The following is a 12746-nucleotide window of genomic DNA, read 5'->3' on the forward strand; positions in this document are numbered from 1 at the left end:
CTGCACAGCTTCTCCTCCCACACTGGGGAGAGTGTTTTGTTCTATATTTTTGTATTTGCTACCTTCCCTCTCACGGTCTAGCTACAAATACCATGAGAATTGCCCCAAATCCCCAGTCCCTAATGGGATCATCCTCACAGAGTCCTAACCAAAACTTGTCACCCCTCTCTGACTCCTGCCACAAGTTGTAGCATGTACAGAGGCTGCCTGACCCCAGCAGTCCCCTGGTGCCCCTGGTTTAGTGACCTGGAGACAGGCAGTGGTTTGGTGCAGCTCTTTTTCCTCTCTCCAGCTCTTATTTACTGCCCAGTGGAATACAGGGGTATTCAGGCTCCTTTCTCCTCTGTCTCCCCTCCCTGTAAATTCCTTTCCCTGTACCCTGCCCCAGCCCAATCCACAAAACGAAGACCTGCTGCAGAATTTTGACAGGAATGCATTAATGAGCACCATTTTTGACCAGCAGCTGGTTTGTGTTTTGTAGGAGCAGTGCTGTGGTCGGGATTAGCCGGACCACACCTGAGCTTTACAGACCCAGCACAAGGAACAGACGACCCACAGGGAGAAATGATGGAAGCAGGGAGACATCAGCCTGTTACTATGTTAGCACTGAGGGCCAATACTGCTGTCGGCTGTGTAAGCTGTAGCCACCAATGAATGAGCATTTTGGGTGTGGTGGTGTGGCTGCGCCTGCCCTCCTGAAACGTGGTGCTTGGTGTAAATGTCCCTTTATGTGCTAAGGCCACAGCCCTCGGGAATTTTGACACGTGAGTGCTGGAGAGCTGAGCAAGCCTTGAGCTCTGTGACAGATGCACTGCGCCTGTCTGAACCCGCTGCTTCCCGACATCCGGAGCTGGTTCACCCCCGTGCCTGCTAACACTGCAAAGCCAGCACACGGCAAAGCCAGCACACGGCAAAGCCAGCACACGGCAAAGCCAGCATCCTTTCTGTGTAGCCCCTGGAGCTGGAGAGCCAGAGTGACTAACACTGTTCCAACAAAAATAAGATTCTTTCCAGAACAGTTCTTTGCAGTGATAAAAAGCAAGAAGAGGTCAGCCCGAAGAGTAACATTTCTGGAAAATACATCAGCCCCACCATGCCTGTGTCATCCTGCTATCACCTAGATTTGTGCCACGCTCTGCCTGGTTGTCAGAAACCACTCTGCTGAGGCCAGGACACCTTTTCTTTGTCCAAGGACTAGTGATGTGAAAAGATGATGCAAAATCTGACTGTTTTTATTCAACTCCAGTGCTTTATTAATAGCAGTGCTAATGCAGGAAGCCCCTCAGCCTTACACCACTAAGGAAGTCAGTGGGACACGCTTGTCTGTGGATGGTCTCCACTCAAAATTTCCCACTTATGGAGTATTTTTTTCATTTAAGGTTATTATTGATGCAAAGAAATACCACCAAAAGCCCAGGTGCAGATTTTTATTGGTCTGTGCCAGGAAAACAAACAAGGAATGCTAACACTGCTTTCTCACTCAAGCTTCTCTAAATAAATCAGAAGAGAAAAATTAGCCAATGAAGTCCAAAGCAAGTTGGGGAGGGAGTGGAGAGAGCTGCCACACCAAAATGTATGCAGAATGGTTCCAGGACAACAGTGCTGGCAGGCAGTAGCAGGGACAGCCCAAGGGAGAGAGGTTTTCCATTCAGGGTGCCCTGAAAAAGTAAACATAATGTGCTTCCCTCTCCTTCGCCATGCTCTCAAATCACAGAGGGGAAGGGAAACTCACCTCACTCATCTTCTGTCTCTGTGGGATCCTTGTGGAATCCTTGTCCAAGTTCATGTGCAACTGTGGCGGGGTGAGTGCTGTCAGCTGCACTTGGTCCAGCAGCTGTCCCGCTCGGACCTGCGCTGGCTGTCCCAGCCAGATCAGCCAGAATCCTCTCTGTGCCCCCGTGGATGATCCGATGAGCAGCGTAGAGGTGTTTTCTTTGGGACTGCCTCACTGTGCATAAAAAGAGGTAAGGCTTTTACTTGGAAATGTACAGCAAAGTGTTCTCTGTAGGGGAGAAGGGAGGAATAGCTTTTAGCAATCCTGCAGCTGTGGAAAAGTCTATCTCAGGAAAAAAAAACATGCCCTTCTAACTTTGGCTGAAAGCGTTCTACTGCCACCTAATAGCAGCAACCAACTTTGCATTTCATTTTGAAGACTGGCCCCTGCAGTGGGAAGCACAGCCAAAGTGTCTTCCTTTCCAGCTTTGGGAACAACTGCCCAGGATGTATTATCAAGCTTTAAAATAACTTCTTCCGTGTCTGTTATTGCAGCAAGCCTCTGGAAGATGCCAGCTGAAATCTGCCATCTCCTGTGCCAGGATTTGACCTGCACTGAGAAACCCTTACTGAGTTCAAAGTAAGACTCATAGCCACTACTGACACACAAAGACACCTGCCTACCTTATCTCCTCCCCTCAGCTACTGCAGGATTGCCTCCTTTCATCCAAAGTCATTTGTATGTATTTCCAACCCACCTCCTGGGAAATAATTACCCAAGCCTAAGTGTTCACCCCACAGCTCTCTTTATTGCTCTTCACTATTCTTTGTTCCCCCTTTCCTTCTTTATTTCAGTCACGGGATTGAAATAATCTGTGCCTTATGGAGGGTGTGAGAAACGTTGCAGGAACAAGTGGTGGCTCTCATCCTGTCACTTCCCTGCAGAAGTCCAAGACTTACTTTGGTCTGTTTAAAGGCTGTGCTGCACTCAAACTGTGAATCTGAAGCACTGGTGTCCTGCATGCTGGCACACAGTTCTGCTGCCCCTGTCTCAGTCACTCAGCGTTACCAACCCACCCTGTTTATGTTTATCCATCTCCCAGGCCCACTTTGTCAGCAACGAATGCAACTGGATCTCACTTGCTTTTGAAAAGCTGACCTTCACCAGTCAGCTCTCATTCCCAGGAGAGGTTTCTCTACCCAAGGCATTTTGGCTTCAATCGTGTTTGCATCAACTGCATCAACTATACTGGGAATACTCCCCTGGAATTGCTGTAGTCCCTTTCTCCATCCACAGTGAATTCCATCTAAAGGACAGCGTACTGAAATTGGTGAGTGACTGTCCTTTTCCAAGTGAGGTTTTTTGTACCAGCTCAGTGACTTCTACTTCCACTGAGGCAGGGGTCAGAATTGAGGTGCAGAGGTCTTTCAGGGTGACCCAATATTGGATAATCCCTGCTTTTATGCATCAAAATGCAACAAAATGAGGAGAAAAAAAAATCCCAAACTAGGGAATTGCAAAACAGAGGTGTTTAAGGAGAAGCTAAAGTGTAGGCAAAGACTGAACTTGCAGGCCCTCAAATCGTTGTTCTGCAAATGGATTTGCTCCTCTGACAGACCAGATAACTGCTCTTAGATCACTTCCTGATAGTTTCAAGGAAGGTGAATGCTCAAGCATGGGCCAGGTTGCTGAAACACAGTTTCACAATGAATAATTGTGAAAAGCCACCACAGAAATGCAATACACTAATGCATTTATGAGATCTAATGCCATTCTTTGATACTATTTCCTTTGGATTTCCATGGAATAGTTACTGATTCTGCTTCCCTGAAAGTAGCACTGTGAAGGAGGTTTACAGCAGGGTGTGTTCATCAGAGTGTACATCTGGTAGAATTCAAGTGCCTTAAGTGAATGGAGCCCCCTCACCCCATGCAGCAATAGCAGAAGAGAGTAGATGCCAGGTCTCCTCCTGACATTTGATTTCTGCTGTCACGGGAATATTGTGACAAATTTCTCCTGATCACATTTGAAGGAGCTCCCTTACTTAATTGCTTACTGCTCTATTTCACCATCATCCACTTTAATTTTTAAAAGCTCTGCTTTCCAGGCAAACTCACTGTAGCTATCACAGATTCTGAAGATTTTTTTCTTCTGTTGTTCGGGAGTGCTTTTGAGGTGCTTTGTTCATTAGCTGCTGTTGCATTTAAGCCCAGTACATATTTAGACCCTTGATGTATGTCCTTGGTATGTCCAGAATCCTGAGCCATCTCCAGGTCTTCTTTCTGTTCTCCTTTCTGAGACAGGCTAACCTGTCACTGTGTCAGTGCCTGAGCTGCAGGCTTCACTGACTACCATTACATCACCTGCTCTGGAAGGCTGGCAGAAGCAGTGCTGGAGTGAAGGGAGCTGATTTAAGCTCATGCAGAACTGCCAGCTGCAGAACAGGTACTGTTGTTGTGGCAAACACACAAGCCAGGAAGAAGAAAGTTTGCACAATTCAGAGACCACAAAATGCGTACTCAGGGTTTGTGTTTTCATTCACACAGCAATAAAAGAGGCAATGAACTAAGTGCCTTTGTTCTCAAGGCAGAGAAGTGCACTGCGGCAAGGACCCCCTCAAGCTCTATTGTGATGCAATTGCTTTGCTTAGGTCATATTCACTTTCTGTGGGTGACTGGTTTAGTCACGGTCTTCCACCTGTGCTGGTCGGTGGAAACATCCCAGTTAGGAACAGCCATTTATTCATGACCTTACTTAATGCAATACACAGATTTCCAGTGTCTTCCCCTCTGTATTTTGACAGATGCCATTCCATTTTTGCTAAACAGAAACATCCTTTACAACTGCAAGATTACCTCCTTACACCATGATTCCACTACAGCCAACCTTAAAACTCGATCTTTACCTCTTGCTCTCAACCAGCTGGGGAGGAGAGGAAAGCATAGGAAAGTGTATAACCTTCCTTCCATAGATTACATATATTGAAGTAATTTGCTTGTTAAAGTCTTCTACAGTTTTAGAATTGCCATATAATAATTCACAGTGGTGCTACTTAAAGACTTTAACCAGTTTGGTTTTGAATGTGCAATGGGCTGCTTCTTTTCATGCAGTTATATTGTTGCAGATACACCAAATTTATCATAGAAAACCAGGCTGGAAGGGACCTCAAGGATTATTGGATCCAGCCTTTCTTGGAAAAAGCACAGACCAGGTCTTACAGCAGGCCTGAATTTCGGTCACCATTTAAAAAGACTAGAACTCATGAGAAACTGGTGAAAAAGGGTGAAAGAGCTTAACTTTCTACCTGCAGATAGCAAAAAAGGAGTTTCAGGGAACTGAGAGAACTCTTGGCTACATCATTCCTTTCAGGAAGCTAGAATATGGAGAGTGAACCAGTTCACAAAGTAAATAAAGTTACTGGACTCCTTACCTCTTTCTCTCATAGAGCTTTTCTCAGCTTCTGGGATCAGGAAATTATAAACCAGCTCTGCTACAATCTCTTCTGACTGTAGGCGAGTTCGACTACAGGACAGATGCACAGTGGTGTTAGTATTTCAGTTTTCTCTCCAGACCACCTCTGCAAGAACAGGTCTCCCTTGTAAATATCCTCACTCTTTCCAAGGGAGTGTATTGCCATGGCAGTAGTTGTCAGCTGGGTCTCTCTTTATCTTACAAGTAGGTGACAGTGTGACTATTCTCCTTTGCACTGCCAATGTGTTCAACAGTGCATTGGAAAGCAGGAAGAGGATCACCCTACATTCCTTATCCTCAAAGGTATTTAGCTCAGTTCCCTCTGATGACAAACTGAGTTAGACACACAGATATTGCTGAGGATTTGTGTCTTTGTCAATTTAGTCTTTGGCCTATTGCTGAGTTTGCTAAATTCTTCCCTTTTGTGACTCTGCACTTGGCTGGCCCCCATGCTCTTTTCCATGCCAGTGTTTGGTGGGTTCCCAGTTGGCCCAGGGGCTGCATGCATTATCTACGCTTCATTCTCCCCAAGGATTCCAACATTCTGCTTGTATTCATCTAGATACAGAATACACAGCTGCTGCACCATAGGAGAGTCACTGTGTCATTGGGATTTTTATGGCTCCATTCCAAAAAAAGGGCATAGAAACTGAACTGGGGGTTTGGCAGGTCCTAAAAAGTATTCGCTGCTGATGCCCCAGCCAAACACAAGACTGTGGTGTTCTCAACAACTTACTTTACTCAAAGTGCCTTGTCAGGCAGCCATCAATATGAGTGACCTCCATGGAAATTGGCAGCTCCTTAAAGAACAGCCACCCCAGAATGAAAGGCTGCTGTATAGCTGTATCTTTTAGGATCTCTTTCAAATGGATTTTCTGTAGTAGTGTAAATAAATGAAAAGATGGGTATGAATGGGTATTGCTTTAGGCAGTTCCCAGATTCACTTAAAGCTCAGTCACAGCCTCACACTGGTGTGGAGAAATCTAAAAAGGGTGATTCACAGATCACACAAGTGATTTGCAAAGGGAACCTGGCACATGCTGTAGGGAAATAAGGCTTTGATGGATTTATATGTGTGTAGCAGGTAGGAACAGCGTGGTTCCCATACAGCAGCCACAGTAATGAAGCAGCCATGAGCAGCATTGCTCTGCCCTTCCCATGTCTTGGATGATGCACACAGCCACAGATGCACATGGTCAGTCAGGTTCTAAACTGCGGTGAACAGCCCCTCACGTGCAGTTTAATAACCTACCGACTTTCCATTTCGTAAGCGATGTCATTGATTTCTAGAGCCCTTTTCTGAACCTCTTCCCTGGCTTGCTCTTCAGCTGTCCTCTCCATGCTACTCAGGATAATATCTTCCAAGTAGGTGTCAATAGTTCTGTGCTGAACATTCACCACCTAGAACAAAACACCAAGACATTGCTCCTCTGCCTATTGCTGTGCCAGGAGCATAGTGGAAGATTTTCAGAGAAGCATGAACAACAGATTTTCACAACACTCTTTGCTTCAGGCAGGCCAACCTGAGATTTGTTTTCAGAGATGCTTTCTGTAAAAATTTATTTTCTAGTTATTCTTTCTGAGAACTGATTGAACAGAAACAAGTGCAGAAAAGAATGAGGGGTGGAAGAAAACCTATTCACAGATCCAATTCTGGTGCAGCAGGTTAGTCCTGTGAATGCAATGGCAGTTGCTCCCTCAGTTCTCACGGTCCCCTGAGCAACAATTGCCAAGTAATAATCCTGGGTATTGACTTCAGTAAATAAATCAGTTTTCATTCAAGCAAACCCCGAAGGAAAAGGTTCCATCAGGCCAGTCAAAAGCCAAGATAAAATTATTGGTTTCCTTATAATGGTTGTAGAGCAGAGATTCTAGAAATGGGTGTTTTCCTTCTGCTAATCTGAAGGGCATAAGCTTATGGCATCTTGACCTGACCTGCTTACCACTCAGAAATACAGAAAATATAAGAGGAGAAGCTAAAATTAAAAAAAAACCAAACAAAAACAAAACATGATGCCAGACCCTTTTGGTATTAACCACCTCCCACAAAGTTTGGAAATTATTGGTTTAGTCAATTAGGCTCCACTCATGCCTTTCAACGGGGAGAAATATGCTTCATGAAGTCAAGAGCTAGGAAATAGGAATAGGACTATAGTTATGGAATATGGTTATTCAGTATTTTTTTCCTTGATTTCAAGGTTATTTTATCCATTATCATTACTTCAAAATAAATTTTGTACCTCTTGTTATTTGCAGTCCACTTGGGTGGGGTGGGGGAGGCAAAATCTTTCCAAACCCTTGCTTAAAGGCATCCTTCCTGGGAAAGCACCTAATAGTTCTGCTGGGCAGACCATGTGCTGCCAAAACATTATCCCTAAAGATGATCTAGGTACATCTGTTCTCCATAGGTGTTTGTTGTAGAAATTTAGAAACCTACACCCATTCATGACAGGCCTAACAACTCTGTCTGTAGGGGTATTCAGATCATCCTTAGTTTAATGGGCATGACTGTCTCAGGAAGGAATCATGCTCTCTTCACTACGCTTAGCCCCTAGTTTTAAAACTAGCCATCACCACAGTCAGAGCTGAAGTAGCTCCCATCCATCTGGACCTTCCCACAAGGAGGCAGCTCCTACAAACTGCCTATAGTCCCACCAGTCTCCCTCTCTTGCCTGTCTGAAAATCTCATCTTCCTCCTCCCGCCGGCTCTCTTCCAGCTGACGACGTCCGCTCTCCTCTGCCTCCCGCATCCGTCTCTGCCTCTCAGCCAGCATGACCAAGGCATGGATCTTCCGTTCTTCTTGCAGCCTCACCAGCTCTTTGGACAGAAAATCGAGCATGTTCGCCAGTGTCCTTCCTTCTACCGTGGCCAAGTCTCTTTCCAGGGATGACAGCTTTTAAAAGAAAAATGCAAAGAATTTGTGTTACAAACCCCAGGAACGTTGTACTTAGTCCCAGGACTACCACAGGCATGTGAGACAGTGCTGCAGCATCCACTCAGACCAGCCATGGGACAATCCCAGGAGTTTGGCATTCTTCATGTGTTACATGCCCTGACTGGTTTCTGCACAGTGCAGCCATGGGTACCTGTAGTTTTAGGCAGTGAACCTAAAATTGTACAACTGTGCTAACTGCTGACAAATTCAAATTGGCAGTCATTATATTAAGTTTGCAGAAGTGCAAATGAGACCTCAAAATACCGGGTAATGCAAAATCAGAGTCTGTGACAGAGCTGAGACAAGATTCCAGGTGTTCAGCATTACTCTGCCACTCACTCCTTGTTCCAAGCACATCGTGTTTTATGGGTTGGATAGGTGTGATTGCACTACAGAAAGGGACAAGACCTATGGGGAGTTCATTATCTCCAGCGCAGACTCTGAAGCCACAGGCCTTGGCAGGAGGGAATGGCTGGAACTGGCTGGGATGCTGTGTTTTGTTGAAATGAACAGGCAATTGCAGAATAGACCTAAACATAAAAGTTGAAGTGGAGCTGAAATATCCCAGACAAGTAATAATAAATCAGTTTTCTTATACAGCTGTTCCATTTGCCCAGGCAGTGTTTCAAAGAAAGTGGGATTGTCAGTGCTGCACATATCTAGAAGTGACAGCACTTAGCCCAGAGGTGGTTCAGACAGAAGATGGTGATGCAGGAACTGCACCACCCCACAGGGAGGGATAACAGTGCTCCTTCCTCTTCATTGCTCCAGGTGCTGTATATAAAACTGGTGTGAAATGGAGGAAAACAACTCAGGAACACTCTTGTCTTAGATTTTTGTTACATATGAGTCGGAAATTCTCCACTCCTCATCTCTGACTGTTTTACGTGGAGTTTCTATCCTCTTTTGGCAGAAGAACTTCTTTTATGCTGAAATGGTCAAAAGCCTGAAAAAAACCTGTGACCACCAAAACCTATAGAACTGAGAGTCATCACTGACTTTCTGAAATAGCCACACACATAGAAAACCCTGCATATGCATTTCAGAGAGTTCTGAAGTTCAAAATGTTTGAAAACCTGAGCCTTGGACTGTGAACCTTCAGAGACAATAAAAAACAAAAGTGCGAGCAGAAGAGGCCAATACCACCAGAGGGGGATAGTGGCTCTCCCAAAAGGAAATTCTGAGATCAGAGGTCAACATCTTTACCATTTGCTCTCTCTCCTTCTCTGTGAAAGTCATTATGGTATTTGAACTGCTTTCTCCTTCACTCTCACCTGGGCTTCCAGAAGAAAAGGAGCACTGCAAGTTTCTAATGTCTAAGGCTTTTATTTTTCTCTTTAATTCCTCAGCAGAAAAATTCTGTATTCCTGCATTCCACACCTGGGCTTCCTTAGCATGAGGGAGTATCTGGAAATGCTAAATGGCAGCAGGAAACAGTGGTCTGGCTTCATCTCCACCAGGTAAACTGACCAGTGGATGCTGTTATTGTAATATGGAAGCTGCAGAATTGCGTCACAGCTGGTCATTGGAAAAACAGCAGACTAGTAAAAACTACAAGAAAACTTGCAGGAATGTGATAGATATTGTATTCTCTGAAATGTAGTGAACTCTGGACAAAATTTCTTCATGCTCCATTCCAGACCAGCATCTGCCATTTTATTCACTTTGCTCTGGAAGGTTGTGGCACTGTAAGGAAAAAATTTCTTTGCTCTGCATAACAGTGGCAGGTACCTCAATGTGTCACCATTGCTAAGGTCCTAGAAGTCTTGAGCCCAGCAGGATTTACAAAGTAAGTTGGCTTTGGCTTCCTTTGTGAGGTTTTATGCATGAGGAGGAGCCTGAGAGAGTGCCAAGCTAGAAAAGGGACGGGGAAATGACAGAGCAGTAAAAAACACTCAGTAAAACATGTGACAGATGTGAGTGACAAGCATGTATTGTGATGCCAGGTCATAGTAGCAGTCAAATGGATTGAAATGTGGGAAAACTGAGGGTCATCTGACACTGCAGTTTGTTCAAAGCCCTGTAAATATAAATAAGTGCTCTGTCTGCAAACAAAGCAAACACAGCCTGCATAGCAGCTGTGGTCAGGGTGCCTCAGTCTGTTTTTGAGATTCCCCAGAGCCTCCAGAGCAGTGAGAGAGCAATTTTAGCCCCTCAGGCATTCAGTGCTTGGCCTGTGCTAGGAGAGCTTCATTGTTATTGGGGTGCCTTCTGTGCTGTGGATAATAGAAAACATAAAAAATTAAATGTGAGAGTGTTGTGGTACTGCAAGCACAGAGTGCCCGGTCAGGACAGAGCTGTGAATCAACCTTGCCATCTATGCAAACAAACCTGGCGCATTTGTGAGTCCTGCTGTCGCTGTAAAGACAGTGTCATTTGCTTCTCTGCCTTCAAGAGCAGCTGTCCATCCTCCTGGAGCGCGTGAGTGGTGCGCAGCTCCCGGATCAGATCCAGGCGCTTCTCCTTCCCTTCAAACATCTTTAAAATAAAGGCAAACAACTGAGCATATTAAATGGAGAACACAGAGCAACATGGTTTTGCCAGCAGAGCACACCCTTTTTCTCCAAGTTGCAAGGTCAGCTGCTACCAAGACCTAGTTCTCTGTAACAAATTTGTGGTTGCATTTAGGCAAATGCTACAGCTGTCAGGTAAATCTTGCCTAAACCCTTCTGCACAGAAGATGAAAATTGAGACCTTCTGCTGTGGAGTATAGATAATCCCTTGCCACTTTTTTTTTTTTTTTTAAATTATTATTCTGTTTGGCTTTATCCAGAACTCAAACAACAACAACTGGAATGTGGACCAACACCACCAATGTCAAGTGAAGGGGGTAATAGTCTTCTGCATACCCTGTTACATCAGCCTCAATGTCAAAGCTGCACAGTGTTTCAACACCTTTTGTTGTCTGACCTTCATCTTGAGGGAGCCCAGCAACAGCCCAAAGCCATAAATTGGTGGGGAGGTTGCTGGAGCTGCTGCCATCCCTGTTATGGGATTATGTGGCCCAGCCCACCCTGATACTGTTTTATTTTCAGTCCCACTCTCTTCCAACAGAACTTCCAGGAGCAACAAAAGATCACTCAACCCTGCTCAGGCCATTCTCCAACTGAGTCATATATTTCTGATCCAGCAGTAGCTGGAAGAAGATTTCTACAATGGTGGGACATTTCATGCTCTGAAAGTCAACAGTCTTTCAGTGGCCTCAAACATCCTTCTCACAGATCATTACACAACTGGAGAAGACTCAGGAAGTCTATATTCCACCTCAAGCTACTTTCACAGTATCGTATTGTTTGCTAAAGCTCAGGGTCCTGCACGGGAACACTTCAGAACACTAAAGAGTTACAAGAGAGAGAGAGAGTACCAACTGCACTCTCTGTGGACATGAAAACAAACCTTCTGGACTGATCTTACCACAAGTGACAGACTTGCTTAATACAAAGCCCACAAGGCATAGCTACTCAATCAATTTTTAGTTACACCCCCTTCTGTACCCCTGAAAGCAGAATGATGGGCCCTGCACATCATGGTGGTAGGTTTCAGTTGCTCCTCATCTGGGGTCCAGCTCACCACCAGAGGAAACCAGAAAGAGGGTATGGAACACAAGCTGCCCTGCTGGGATGTGGGAGGTTTCTTGTGCCTGGGATCTTGGCATAATCATGGCAAAATGTACTCATGGTCCAGATCTAGTCTAAAATCTGCCATTTGAGTAATTCTGCTATGACACATCTAATTAAACAGCTGAGTGCAGGGGACGGCAAGAACAGGGGGTCACTCACAGATGTGTTGGAACCTAGAGGTTCCTGCAAGAAATTTGAGCTGGAGAGCAGACTTCAGCTTTGAAGGACTCCAAAAACACATGGGAGGATATGCTGCAGAAGCCTCACTACCCCTATTAATGATGTAGAAGATTGCAAGCACCCTTTGTAATCAGTCATTCCCACCATCATTCTGAAGACTGACATAAACAAAGAGACAGAATACCATGTTCTGAAGAGCCCTGCCTCGGAGCAACTTCTGCAGACAGATCACTGCCAAGTCTATTTCCTCTTCCTCCTGCCAAAACACAACAAATATCCACACAGTAATTAATTATTTCTTTGGAGACTGGGATTTCTGTAGTTTATCTAACTATTAAACAGTCTAACTCACATCTTGTCTTCTCTTGGTTGTTTCTGAACACTATTCTTCTAATTTCTAGGGAAAGCAAGATGAATCAGAGTAACATGTACTTCCATGTTTTACAAGGGATGGGGAAGAAAGGTCCTATAATTAGATGTTATTTGAGATTTTAGAGGGTCTTTAGAGATGAGAACCTAATGATAAGGAGATGTTGATGGAGAAAATTATTGTATGCATTGTAAGTACTATTTGTAGCTTGACTGAATCTAAGTTTGCAAAATGAACATCAGCTACATTAATTTAACAGGTCAAGACACTAAGGGTATAGAACATGTCCACGAGAGCTGTTAACCATAAAAAAGGGTTTTAAATTAAAAGGAAACACATACAAATTTTCTTTTGATATGTATTTGAGTGGTGATCTTTATCAGAGTAACTCAGTAAATTTAAGACTCACAAAGTGATAGTTTGGAAATAAAATTAACTACAGTCTATTGTGATTT

General features: G+C 44.5%; 1 protein-coding gene across 4 annotated transcripts in view; it reads right to left on the bottom strand.

Annotated features, from left to right (window-relative positions):
- Nucleotides 1–1411: 1411 nt before the first annotated feature.
- The window catches only part of CFAP91 (cilia and flagella associated protein 91), a 30293-nt gene continuing 18958 nt past the window's right edge, over nt 1412–12746 (bottom strand). For 2 of the 4 annotated variants that reach the window (XM_039558569.1, XM_019283757.2), the window contains exons 12-18: nt 12106–12177; nt 10453–10599; nt 7858–8079; nt 6438–6586; nt 5145–5236; nt 1733–1948; nt 1412–1658 (exon numbers count right to left, since the gene is read on the bottom strand). In XM_039558569.1, coding sequence (XP_039414503.1) covers nt 1734–1948; nt 5145–5236; nt 6438–6586; nt 7858–8079; nt 10453–10599; nt 12106–12177 — 897 coding nt within the window. In that variant the 3' untranslated portion in view covers nt 1412–1658; nt 1733. The remainder of the gene's footprint in view (nt 1659–1732; nt 1949–5144; nt 5237–6437; nt 6587–7857; nt 8080–10452; nt 10600–12105; nt 12178–12746) is intronic. The other 2 variants (XM_039558583.1, XM_039558588.1) reach the window with 2 other exon arrangements.

Source organism: Corvus cornix, chromosome 1 (assembly GCF_000738735.6).
Source record: "Corvus cornix cornix isolate S_Up_H32 chromosome 1, ASM73873v5, whole genome shotgun sequence".
NCBI classification, from domain to species: domain Eukaryota; kingdom Metazoa; phylum Chordata; class Aves; order Passeriformes; family Corvidae; genus Corvus; species Corvus cornix.